Consider the following 12424-nt stretch of genomic DNA (forward strand, 5'->3'; position numbering starts at 1 on the left):
TATTCATTTTTCAAGTGCAGAAGTGGGGCCCACAAGGATTTTGAGTGTCAGAGTTGGGATTCAGCCTTGACAGCATTAATGCAAACCTGTGCTCCTTTACTTAGCTGATGTAACTTCTTGTGTGCAAACATACAGTACTTGGCAGATGTTTATAATGGTCTTTATTGAAAAATACACTTCAGCCAAAGTAAGGTTACAGTATTGTAATAAGAACCTGATAGTTCATAAATATTTACAGAAACACTCAAAACCATTGTTTGTTTTAACATGCATAATGAAGATATTGAAATTAAAGTTAATCAGTAACTTGCTTTTGAATTAAAATTCAAACTGAATTAAATCCTAATACTTATTGTCTGCACAGGAATGATTGAAAACATGGAATTTAAGTAGCTGTTTAACAAATCTTGAAAGTGATAAATGCTGTATTAGTGGTCACCAATACTCTCATTCAACTGTAATAACTAGTTGTAGAAATCTCCATGTGAAACATTTGATCCCTCCCCTCCACCTGTCTATAATCACTTATGCCTCAAGTAAGGGTGTCAATGAAATTTGTCTCACTTTTCCCAGTGACACTGCTGTACAGGGTTTGGGTTTTGGGGGGGTGGGGGAGGGCACAGCAGTGCTTCATTGTATCCACCAGTTTTTCTGTTTGTGAGGAGAAGAAATGTCTCCTGGGCATCCTGATTAAGTCTAGTTCAATGAAGGTTCCATTTAAAAATAAAAGGAAGATACAACTGCCATCCTCTCTCAGAGGCAACAAGATGGCTACCTCTGAAAAAGCACAAAAAAAGATTCTGGATATTGAGTTGGAAAAAAGCAAACTTCCCATATCAGTACTTGCATATGCATAAAATTAGTTTTAGCTTAACATCATTTACTCCGAGGGTTATCATATTTGAAAATAAATAGAAAGTAATCATTTTAATAACATCTTTAGCCTCAGCCATTTGAAAAATATTTACATTCAGAAAGTGCCATTGCAAATATACAGCAAAACTAACTTGCAATTTATGCTTCACAGCCCTATCAAAAGTGCCACCCCTTGAACTCTTTAAAACATTGCACAGCTAAAAAAAATGCATTAACAGAATTGCCTACACAGGTTGTTTTGTTTTAATGGTTGGGCACTTTGCTAATTGTTTGAGCCTGACGAGACTCAGTTTAGGTAATTTCATAAGGTATTATTTCCCTACCTCCTTGGCTGTCAGCATTTCTAGTTGTAGCACTAGAGATCATGGGTCATCCCTACCACCGAAACAAAAACTCACCCATGCGTAATTTGAATACCTTGGTGCAATACTCCTGGATCTGACCAGTACATTGCTAGGCAAAAAGAATGGTAAAGCACCAAGAAAAACAGTGTATGCAGCTGCCAGCTAAACCCTGTACACACAATTCCTATCACACGCTAGGAAACTATTGGGTACATTGTCTCAGCAATAAATATCAAAATAGTTGTGCAAGTTTTTATATATAAGTTGCTTTCTAATGTCCTTATAGTAGAGCACATCATATAAGCCAAATGTGAAATCTGAATGCCCAGGGTTAGCCTCAGAGGTGGAAGTATCACTTAGCAATGTGCTTGACCACAATGGGACAAAGCATCAGTCTCCACTCCCCTTTATGGGACAATTCAAAGACTCAATGCAGTCTAAAGGGAGATTTCTGTTTGAAGGTCAAATACTACCATTCTCAGCCACAGGTTAGCTAGGAAGATGGCAGTTTTGAAATGGAAGATGCTCACAAAGGCTTCATGAATCCACAGAAAATGCTTAGCATTCACACTCTGGACAGATGAAGAAAGGGAATATCTGCTCTGGAACACAAACAAGTGATTAAACTCAGTGAGAACCTCTATCATTTGCTACATCTTGTAATCTTCTTAGTAGAGCAGTGTGATTCTCCTGACAGATCCGTTTGGCTGGTGATTCAGTACCATCTTCCAAGAGAATGCCTCTTTTCTTCGTGGGGGTCTCTCCAGTTCTAATCATGCTGTTAATCTCGCTCAGCCTCTGAATCATAGAAAGAACAAGAAATGTGGATATTCACAGGTTCATGGGATGAGTCTAAAGCAAAACCCTGCCTAGGAAGAGTGTCATTCACTGACAGACTGAGTAGCCTTAACAAGGATTCCAAATTGGTTTGTTACTCCCATGTGCACCAAAGCATGACCATAGATATAGGCTTTGAAGGAAGCAGTGAGTTACCCTCCACTGCCGTAGTTTTGAATCAGACCTAACTTAATGCTCAATAGACTATTTATTCCAACATTATTTTCTCCCTTTGTTGTAACCCCTATTCCTAATATATTTCCCCTTCCATTACTGTACTGACATAAGTTCCCACAACTGTAACTAGCCTGTATGACTAGTGGCATTTCGACCACTACATCATTTCTTTTGGGGTTTTTTCCCTTTATCATTGCTTTTCTGTTTCTATGGAACTTGCTGGACTGAAATGTCAAAGGAGAATGTTCTCTCCAGCCTGGCTCACTGTTGTGCTAGGGTTTTCAATTACGCCGGGTGAAATCTATGACTAAAAATACTCTATTTCATGTGCAGCAGCTCCCTGTTCTCTCTTAGAACATTGGATGTACTCCCATTTGAAACAGAAGCATGCAAAGTGCACAGCAGCAGGATTTCATGGATAGTTAGCACACTGAAGCACTGTAGAGTTACACCCTAACTTGCCGTATACTAAGTCTCATTTTCAAAAGTGACTTAGGCTCCTATTTTTTTTTTAAAACTGCCTTTTGTTACACCTAAATAACTGCATGTGCAACATTGCAGGTGCACTATTTATAGGCAAAACCAGCAGTACTTGAGAGTGAGCTCTGTGAATGCACCCACAAATCTCACATCTCTGCATTTTATTTTTTTTAAACCACCACCCTACAATTCTTGGAATATTAACCGTTTACTCTTACCTTAGAGGGGCTACTGCTGAAGTAGTAGAATATTTTCTCTCGCGGAGAAAGTGTAGACTCATTTTTGTGTGGTGAGATGTAGATTGAGTGATTCTGGGACAGCTGTATTCTGCGGGGGGAGCCAATTCTTACAAATGGATAAGGAGATAGTGGAGGAGCATCAGTCTGTTAAGGTAAAAGAACAAATCAGTTATACCACTTTTCCAACAGAGACTAGTGCAGGCATTAAGCCCCTTTTGACACAACTGGATGATCCAATTTACGCTATCCCTGGTAAAACGTACAGATACTGTAATGTTTATAAAGCACAACACTATTATTCTTCATGGGCATCCAGAGATGCATCCTTCACTGAAGGAGGAGGGCACTTTCTTCCTCTTAAGTACTAAAAATACAGTTTGGTATGGATATGCCACCAAGGATCTCAAAATACTTAAAGCTCCCTCATCATGGAAGGTAGAGTAAGTACAAATGCTTGTTACCGTAGCAGCAGAGAATACTTTCTTTTTTTAAAGTGAAAAAACACCCCTCTTGTGGTTGTTGACCGCAACACAGAGCGGGTGGCAAGAGCACTTTACTGTGTAAGATCAACACACCAACAGCAGTTGGTCCAATAAAAGATGTTACCTCACCCACCTTCTTGCTCTTACTTTTAAAAATAATTAAGAGCACTTACAGCATTTGTGGAAGAGTACTTCAGGGCAAATTCTTTCATTTGTTCAATATAGATGTTGTTATAGAACCGAATAAGGTCCCCTCGCTCCTCCTCCTCAATATCACTGTTTGCACTGGTCAGTCGTGTGGGAGTAGGGGGTGCACTGTTCGGCTGCGGTACTGGCAGCGTGCTGCTAGATCTTATGACAGGACTAGAGTCTCTGCTAGCTGGAAAGGTAAGAGTAGCATTACAACCAAATGCATTTCAAAGTCACTTCAGCTCCAGTTGTTGCTCTTATAAAACCACATTAAAATTGTTTAAGCTCGACTCAAAAGTAAAAAAATGCCGGCTCTATCGCTGGCTGTGCATTTGTCCTGTGGGGAAATACTGCATACCCACACAAGGGGATAGCACTATATGCACTATAAATCTGGCATTTCCTAACAATGAGTGCTTGATACTGCAACCTAAATGTTCTTTTAACTTGGAAATTACCTTTTTCAAAAAAAAATTTCGGAACCATATCAAGCCCCACCTTCCCACAAATGCTTCATAAACAAGGCTTGACCACTGAAGCTCCAGGGCAGATATCAGCTGGAAGCAGCAGAAGGGGGGGGCCAGGAGGAATGGACCACTGAGTCCTAGGGTGGCTGGTGGGCCACAGATCCAGGCTTGTTCTTACCTCCCCCACACGCCTCAGGCCAAGGGAAAAAGGTGGAAGAACTCAGCTCTCTTCCACTCCCTCACTGATGAAACTTGGAAGCATGAACTACTTATAGTCATAAGCATCCTTTAAGATGGACATGTCAGGCAACCTAAATCCTTTATAGAGATTTCAAAGGGGCAGTGTATGGCATTAAGTCCGAGCAGGTAAGCAGCACTTTCTGTGCACTTTAGAAGAAGTGGTACCTGCACTCAAGGAATGGATGTTCAGATTAGGCCAAAGCAGGGTGCCTTGAGAGAGAATCCCTGACATGTGGATGGAGAATTCTTCCTTTTGTGATGCTAATGTAAATGGGGTACTCCTATGTTCAAAGAGAAAGTGAAGGGTCATGGGAGTGTCTGCAGTAAGAACGCATGCTTGGGAGGTATTTAAGGGCAAATGGACTTTGAGTGAATGTTTTCTTTTCAGTTCTCTGAGAGATGGTGCTGGCCTGCCTCAATTCTTGCTAAGGCGATCCTGCAATTAAGCTCTAGTTCTTCTCTAGACCTGGAAAAGAAAGAAGAGGCTGCTGTGCTTCCATTTAACCCCAACTACTTATAAAGGCAGCCTAAACACACGTAACCACTTTTGATACGTGCTGGCATTCATTTTGTCTGGGAACAATTTATTTTACAGGGGAGTCTTCTGCAGAACAGCACTAACTAACTGGTGCATCAGCTATTGGCTTATGTGTCTGCCAGCACACAAAACTCAGACAAGAGCAGGGGTCGATTGCTATAAAAGCTTAAGCCAAACCTGAGGGAGACTGGCTGGGTTAGGGACAGCAACTATCAAAAAGCCTCTGCTTGTTTGATATAAATTCTCCTGAGTAGTAACCATGGATGATGGGGGTTTAATTGATGTTATACTCAGCTGTAGAGACAATTGTCAAGGGCAGCACCCATATCGAGCAAATTTACTTGGAGTTAAATTCTGCATCTGTCTTGTTACTGAATTATTATCATACCTGTCTAAATTTAAATTCTTGAGCAACCAGATACTTAAGCCATTTGAATTTGACTGTTACTACTCCATTTTGAGGTAGTGAAATCCATAGATGAGAAGTGGTTGTTCAAATCATTTTTGAAGCTAGATAACACTTCCTTTCCCCAAGATTAACATTAAGATGTTCCCCACTTAAGCAAGCTGTCTCGTCCACATACACCTACAATGGTTTGGAATCACTTACTTCTGTCTTTACTTCTCTCTGTTGGGGAATTCTGTTGGATACTGCTATCGCTACTGCCAGAACGACGGCGTTGTCTTCTGCCCTTTATCCGGACAGTCCGATATACCTGCAAAAAGCCAGAGATGAACAAATTGAAAGAAGGATCATTAACAAGGCAGCCATATATGCAAGCAGCAAAGGGTTTGGATAAAAGATCAGTACTTTAAGAGATGTTTTTATTACAAGAGAAACTACTGAAAACAATATTGACTATCCCAATATACATGTGTTAAAAGCATCTTCCTATTTATTTACAAGATCATCATCGAGGACACTGTACCTTATGTTTTAAATGAAGACATTTAGAATTTAAACCAAATTTTGTCAAACACCATGTAGTTAGCTAAGAATTTTGGATTTAGCCATCCTCCTCTTCAAAAACTACTAAAAAGGTATTGGGCAATCTGCACTGCACCAAGCAGGGTTGATGGAGTTAACATTTTTGGGCAGTAAATGGAATCCTGTTGGAACAAAGGAATCTAGACCGTTTCAGTGTCAAATTCCAGTAGTGAAGATTAAAGTCACTCTAGATTCCCATTCAGGGAATCTACCTGAAGATGGTGGCTACTATAAGTAATTGACGAGCTCAGTAAAAATATAAACCCCATTACTTCAGCATTAATTGTATTTACGTGACTCCTTGCTTGTGGTTGGGTCCTATAGCAGCGCATGATGTTCTGAAATGACTTATCTTCCTTTGTCACCTAAAAAAGACAATGAGGTTTTTTTTAATTTGGTGGGGAAATGCAGCTGCCTTACATTACTAGTAATCCTGATGAATTTTATTTTACTGTCATGAATAAAAAGCATTTGTGTATTTTATTCATCTTACCTTAGCCATTACATAAATGGCACACATTAACAGCTGGTCTAAATGTCTGTCCATCATGAGCTCGGGGCACTGTACCAAGGAAAACTCAAAACATGTCCAGATTTTCTTCCTCAAGTCATCAGAAATATCCAGTTTGACACAGAGATCCCGCAGCCGAACACTTGCTAAGTGATAAACCTTTTGGAAGGAAGGACCCATACACAGAGCATTGATTAGGACAAAATCAAGCTCTTTAAACTTACATGGTTTTCTAAACATAAAACTTTATCCACTACACTGATTAACAAAAAGGAAAGCTCAGCATGTTTTTTTAATATGAGCTGTTTAAGACCTCAAATCAATAGGCAGCATGTATATGTACAATAAAATGTCCATTTTAAACCAGATTTGAAAATTATTTCCTTTTGCTTGCCTGACAAGACCTGGGTTCAAGATTGAAACCACTGAAGGAACATGCTGTGTTTATGATACTAACACTCACAGGAGAAACATGACTCTGGATTCCAAGTCCTGGTAGGCAAGTAAATGGTTTTCAAAAACTTGGTTTTAATATATAATGTAAATAGCCTGTTACTAATTAGAAATCTTAATGCAACATTGTTCTGTATGTTTCCAGTAAAGCCCATACTGCAGTACATGACATTTCACAGTGGAAGGTACCTTTCTAAAGAAAAGACACAGAGAGCCAGTCTTTCGGGGTTTGCTGCTGGTGGTGGTAGAGAACTGCTGGTTTTGTCTTTGTTGGTCTCCAGAAGGAGAGATCTGTTGAACCGCAACTTGGCCTGGTAACTGAAGGGTCGTCCCACTCACCTGAGTGTTAAGGGTACCACCAGCAAGGGTCTGGGCACTGAGTGGCTGGATGGAGCCAGAGACAGCTTGAGCCTGGCCACCTACATTTACCTGAACTGGGAAGAAAGTTATGCCTCCATTTTCATTGGCAATGCCTGTAATTAAACGAAAATGAATTCAGTAAAGGATGTCTTCAAAACCCTAGCCATGCATGCTTCCCGAGCACCAGTAACCTTTCTAGTGATGGACAGTTATTTAAGAAGTGTGTAGTAGCAGGTAACTGAAAATGTTCAGGAAAGAACACTGAGGAAGCCTGATCATAAATGGACCAAAAGATAACTGGCTAACCTTAGTTACTTTCAATAAATGAAGAGGAGGCTAGTTAAATAGATGACTTCTATACAAGGCAGTTGGGGAATAAATGTACATTTGCTCCAATGTTCAACAGCTAAATAATACCCATCTCTTTTCCCATTCATTACTTTCCTGTTTTACAGCCCACAGGCCTTTCTTTCTCATTTCCTTCCACTCCCACATGTCTACCTACTGATATGCAATTCAGTGTTTCTGGTGATAATCAATGCAATCCATTCTCCCTGAGCTTCCCCCTTACCTTGTACCGGTATTGTAACAGTTTGTCCGTTGTTGGCTGTGACAGTGGCAGTTGCCACAGTAACCAAAGTCTGTCCAGGCACTGGAGTAACTGACATCGTTTCAGGTGTCACATTCTGCACTGGCACAGTATTTACTACAGGCTGCTGTGAAACTCTTACAGGAGTTCCACTGTCAGGGGGATTATCATTATCCACAAATAGCCTTCTCCTAGTAGGGTTGGTTGTAGGAGAACTGTATCTGTCATACAATGTGGTTGGAGAAGACGAAAGGCCTGAAGACATTTAAAACAAAAAACAAACCAAACAACAACAACAAGCATTTAACTTGAGCTTTACACCTCAGTAATGCTTAAGCCTTATCATTGCCCCAATGCTGTAAAAATTCATCTAATCAAAACAATGTCCTCTAGCACTGTTCCCAGCTAGGTGTCTTGAATCTCCCTGAAGCCACATTGGTGAATGGCCCATCTTACAGGATATTTTAAGGATGTCTCCTATTCATACACTTAATTCCTAAATACTGTGTGTTATCACAGGACCACAACTTCTAAAACTAGCTTCCCATCTGAGAATCAGGTTGGCTATAATATAACACACTTTAGCAGAAGCAACTTTTAAGAGCCAACTTAATTATTATATGAACAAGATGTCCATGTCATATGCAACTGTCTAAATAAGGCTGCCATTTCAGTATATTACTAAGAAAGCAAACTGTTAGGGCCATGAGTAAAGAACTTTTGACAATCTCATACATGAATAAATGTTAGAGAATTTACTTGGTTTTTGTAAATGATTCCTAGAAACAAGAGCCAAGGTGTTTTCTTTTAAATGATTATTCTTGAATAGTCAAACATACTACAATAGTTTGTGGGCAGGGAAAAGAGTAGCAGAAAATCTCAGATTGCTACTTTTTGTTCCTTGATGACTATATCCAGTAAGTGGAGGATTTATATGTAAGATCCTATTCTTTGTGGCACTAATTACAATTAGTGAACACTACAATAGACCTTAAGTTTACTTGCTCTGATGTTTTTCTTGCTCTTATTCACAGGTTATACTATTGGGTGCTACCTTAAGGCTGTTGATATTCACTCATATATAAAACTCACTAAACTCTTAAAATTGCTCCATTTTGGTAAAATGCTTAATCATTGAGCAAGAACTTATGTGAGCCATAACCTTACTGTATCTATAACAGAAAATCTGCACTGTCATTTCATAGATTTCAAATGAAATATTACAGGTTTTTAATGCATCTCATTTGCTCTAATGTCCCCCCACCTCCTGTGTTCTGAAACTATTAATGAATTCAGATCAAATTGGATCAATAGCCTGGGCCTAGGAAACGCAATTTAAAAATAGTTAAACGTTTTATGACTTCATTTTGACCAAGTTTTGAATTAATATTTGGTCACATTTTTGTTAGTACACCAGAGGGGTGAAACAGCAACACTGAAATTAACGTTTGTTTTTTTTGCTGAGTTGACCAAAATGTTTCACTTGGTGCAAAATATTTCTTTTTCTGATTCAATTACAACTGAACTGGATTATTTTTCAATTTGGCCTTGTCACTAGGCAGCTGCTCTTTATGGGGACTTTTAAGGCCCACTCTGCCTTATGAAGGCCTCACTTGAGAGTAGCTGCTTAGTTGAGCACCTGAACCTACTGAAGTGGTTCCCTCTCACTGAGCTTGGGGAACGCTCCTGGGGAGGGGAGTTCCCGGGAGAAGCTTGCGCCAGAGGGCTGAGCACGGAGCCCATCAGACTGGAGAACCTCCAGGGGTGCAGTAAGCAGGCATCCAAGAGGGCCTGGTCTCCCATGCAGTGTCCAGAAGCCTCACCTAGCAAGGATCACCCGCTGTCCCTGGAGAAGAGATGTTGTCAGCAGACCACTCTGCACCCTTGACTCCCGAGAAGGACATTAGTCCAGAAGGGGCAAGAAGCCTAAAAGCAGGGGGGTAGAGGTAAGCCTTGAACTCAGGTGGGAGATATGCACTAAGAATGACCTAATCACTCTGGTGGGGATGTTCAGGTGAAAGTTTTATATTCTGCATTAGCTTTTCTGTTAATAAATGAGATCCTTCACCAGGAGGTGCTCTTTAGCGTCTGCCTGGACTTGTTGATATCTTGGCACAGGGGGAAAATCAAGTAAGAGCCCGACGTGTCAGACTGGAATGTTGACAGATTTTTTTTTCAGTTCAGAGGACTATTTGTTTAGCTCTAGTCAATGTATAGTTTGCAACCTTCCTTGATGCTCTTTGGAACACACGAGTTATTTTAAATATGTAGCAATATTCTATAGCTTGTATGTAACTGAGTGCAAACTTTCTACCACACAGCATGTATCACTTCTAAAAATAAAATGTATAGCCTGCATTTTAACACCTCACCTTTTCCAAGCCCTCCAGTTTCAGCACGAACTTCACTGATCCTTCTTGGAGTCAAAGGAGAGCCTACCAGACTGTTCCCATTAGATCTTTCAAAATAGTGAGGTGGCATTACCTAAAAGAATATTGATGTAACAATTAATTTCAGCATGTTTGTTTAATTATTAAATGAATTAATTGAATAATCCAACTGATTTCTAGCCCTGTTTAGATACTGATGCACTCTAAAAATCAGGCCAGTTTAAGCACACATTTTATCACTGTGTCCAATTTCAAGGAGCAAGTTATTGGAGAGGGGAATGAACCGAACAAGTAAGCAAGAGAAATCCTAGCTTCATTGAATTCAATGATAAAACTCTCAGGAAAGTCAAGAGGACCAGGCTTTTATCCATCTTATTTACCAGGGGGAGGAGGAGGAAAGAAGCAAGAGTTGTGCCTTATAACTGCATATATCAATTTTGTATAGAGAATGCCAAACACTGCTATGCTCGCCACAGCAACCTTTAGGTGTGCAACTGTTATTACCCTGTTTCATTTTAAATATGTATTGAACATTTGACAACTTAATTCTGTTTTCCATCATTTTAATCATGCTACTTCATCTCAATATTCACATGTTGGGAAAGACTTGCTCAGGTTCCCTATGAGGCCTTCATATTCCAAATGCCCAATGTCTGAACTACTAAGGAGTGCCATCTAAACTGAACAAGGCCTCTTGAAACTTATAACAAGGATTAGAAAAATAAAATAGCTGTTACTTCTCACACTTACCTCCCCACAGGTAGGAACTTTGTTCTCATTATCTCGGATTCTGTCCCACAATGGAGATTCACGTTTCCATGCCATACTCTCCAAGATTTGTTCTTCAATATGATTAAGGTGTTTTACCACCTCTCTACAAAGGCCATCTTCTGCCCTAATAAAAATCTCTATTACCTGCAAAGTGAGTAAACATGAAACCCACTTATTACAATGTTAAACCAGAACATTGTGTGACCAATACTTATAATAAGTGAGAGCATCATACCTTTCACGTATTCCCTTTCAAATGGGTTTATATTGAATTTGTGAAGCATCACATTAATCCTGACAGAAAAAGGTCTGTTCTAACCCAGAAAAAACAGGTATACCTCAATAATAGTGTGTAACTGTCATACTAGTTCCCCAATAGCTAGATACAATTAAATCTACATCAGTCACTATCATTACAACTTTGTCAGATCAAAGTTACAATTGAAAAATGTTTATTTTCAGTAAGTCAAGAAGTGAAATAGAAAGTGCCCCTTATCCCACATAAATGTTAGGTTTCAGAGTAGCAGCTGTGTTAGTCTGTATCCACAAAAAAGAACAGGAGTCCTTGTGGCACCTTAGAGACTAACAAATTTATTTGAGCATAAGCTTTCGTGGGCTACATCCGATGAAGTGGGCTGTAGCCCACAAAAGCTTATGCTCAAATAAATCTGTTAGTCTCTAATGTTGTGGTCCAGTGCCATTATTTTTTAACTGTGTAATACATTGGTGGTGTCCAAATTGTCCAGTTAACAGTACATGATTTTAAATACAAGTGGCATTTGCACCCTGCAGCTTAAGGTAGGAAAATTATTTGTTTTTTTCCCAGCTTAAATTTCTCAAACAAGAAAACCCACCCCACTATGACCATTTTCATAACGTAGATGTTTATGCCATTACACATCCATTTGAGGGGAAAGTATCTTGCTTCAAGAAAAAACTTTTTTAGTGAGTAGAAGTAACTTTATCATGACTGGTAATCATCACTTCACACGATCAAAGCCATTTACCTTATAAAAGTGATAAACAGGTACATCAAAGATTTCAGTAATAAATGGGAAAGTTCCAGGAGGCTTGTATGAAAAAGTAATTATCTCAAGGCAACATGCCAGGAGAGACCTATGAAACACATCCTGTTCCAGTATTGCCTGCAAAACAAATATTAAAATAAACTTCAGCCTAGTTTAGAAAAAGATGTCTACATTAAAGAACAAAGGTAAACAAATAGTCTTTGGTTTGAACTTTATTGTATTACAAAGTTATACAATATTTGTTTTAAAAAATATCTAACATTGTTTGAATTTACCTATGGACATGCATTAACAACTCTAAATACAGCTGGGCAACCTGCATTCTATTCTGCCTTTGCATCATCAGCAAAATTGTTACCTAAGTTCTGCTGCCAGAATTGAATCCAGAGTCAGTGTGCAGTGCCAGTTAGAAATATCATAATCTTTGCACTTGCAAACCGAACAATCTAATATGGAAATTGCTAA

General features: G+C 39.3%; 1 protein-coding gene across 2 annotated transcripts in view; it reads right to left on the bottom strand.

The window, feature by feature from the left end:
- Positions 1-345: 345 nt before the first annotated feature.
- The window catches only part of RBL2 (RB transcriptional corepressor like 2), a 52972-nt gene continuing 40893 nt past the window's right edge, over positions 346-12424 (bottom strand). The window contains exons 12-22 of one of the 2 annotated variants that reach the window (XM_044987388.1): positions 11939-12076; positions 10911-11075; positions 10143-10254; positions 7753-8025; positions 7011-7294; positions 6351-6527; positions 6151-6222; positions 5480-5585; positions 3609-3814; positions 2933-3097; positions 346-2018 (exon numbers count right to left, since the gene is read on the bottom strand). In XM_044987388.1, coding sequence (XP_044843323.1) covers positions 1848-2018; positions 2933-3097; positions 3609-3814; positions 5480-5585; positions 6151-6222; positions 6351-6527; positions 7011-7294; positions 7753-8025; positions 10143-10254; positions 10911-11075; positions 11939-12076 — 1869 coding nt within the window. In that variant the 3' untranslated portion in view covers positions 346-1847. Of the gene's footprint in view, positions 2019-2932; positions 3098-3608; positions 3815-4640; positions 4798-5479; positions 5586-6150; positions 6223-6350; positions 6528-7010; positions 7295-7752; positions 8026-10142; positions 10255-10910; positions 11076-11938; positions 12077-12424 lie in introns of those variants that run through there. The other variant, XM_044987389.1, reaches the window with a different exon arrangement.

Source organism: Mauremys mutica, chromosome 14 (genome assembly GCF_020497125.1).
Source record: "Mauremys mutica isolate MM-2020 ecotype Southern chromosome 14, ASM2049712v1, whole genome shotgun sequence".
NCBI classification, from domain to species: Eukaryota; Metazoa; Chordata; order Testudines; family Geoemydidae; genus Mauremys; species Mauremys mutica.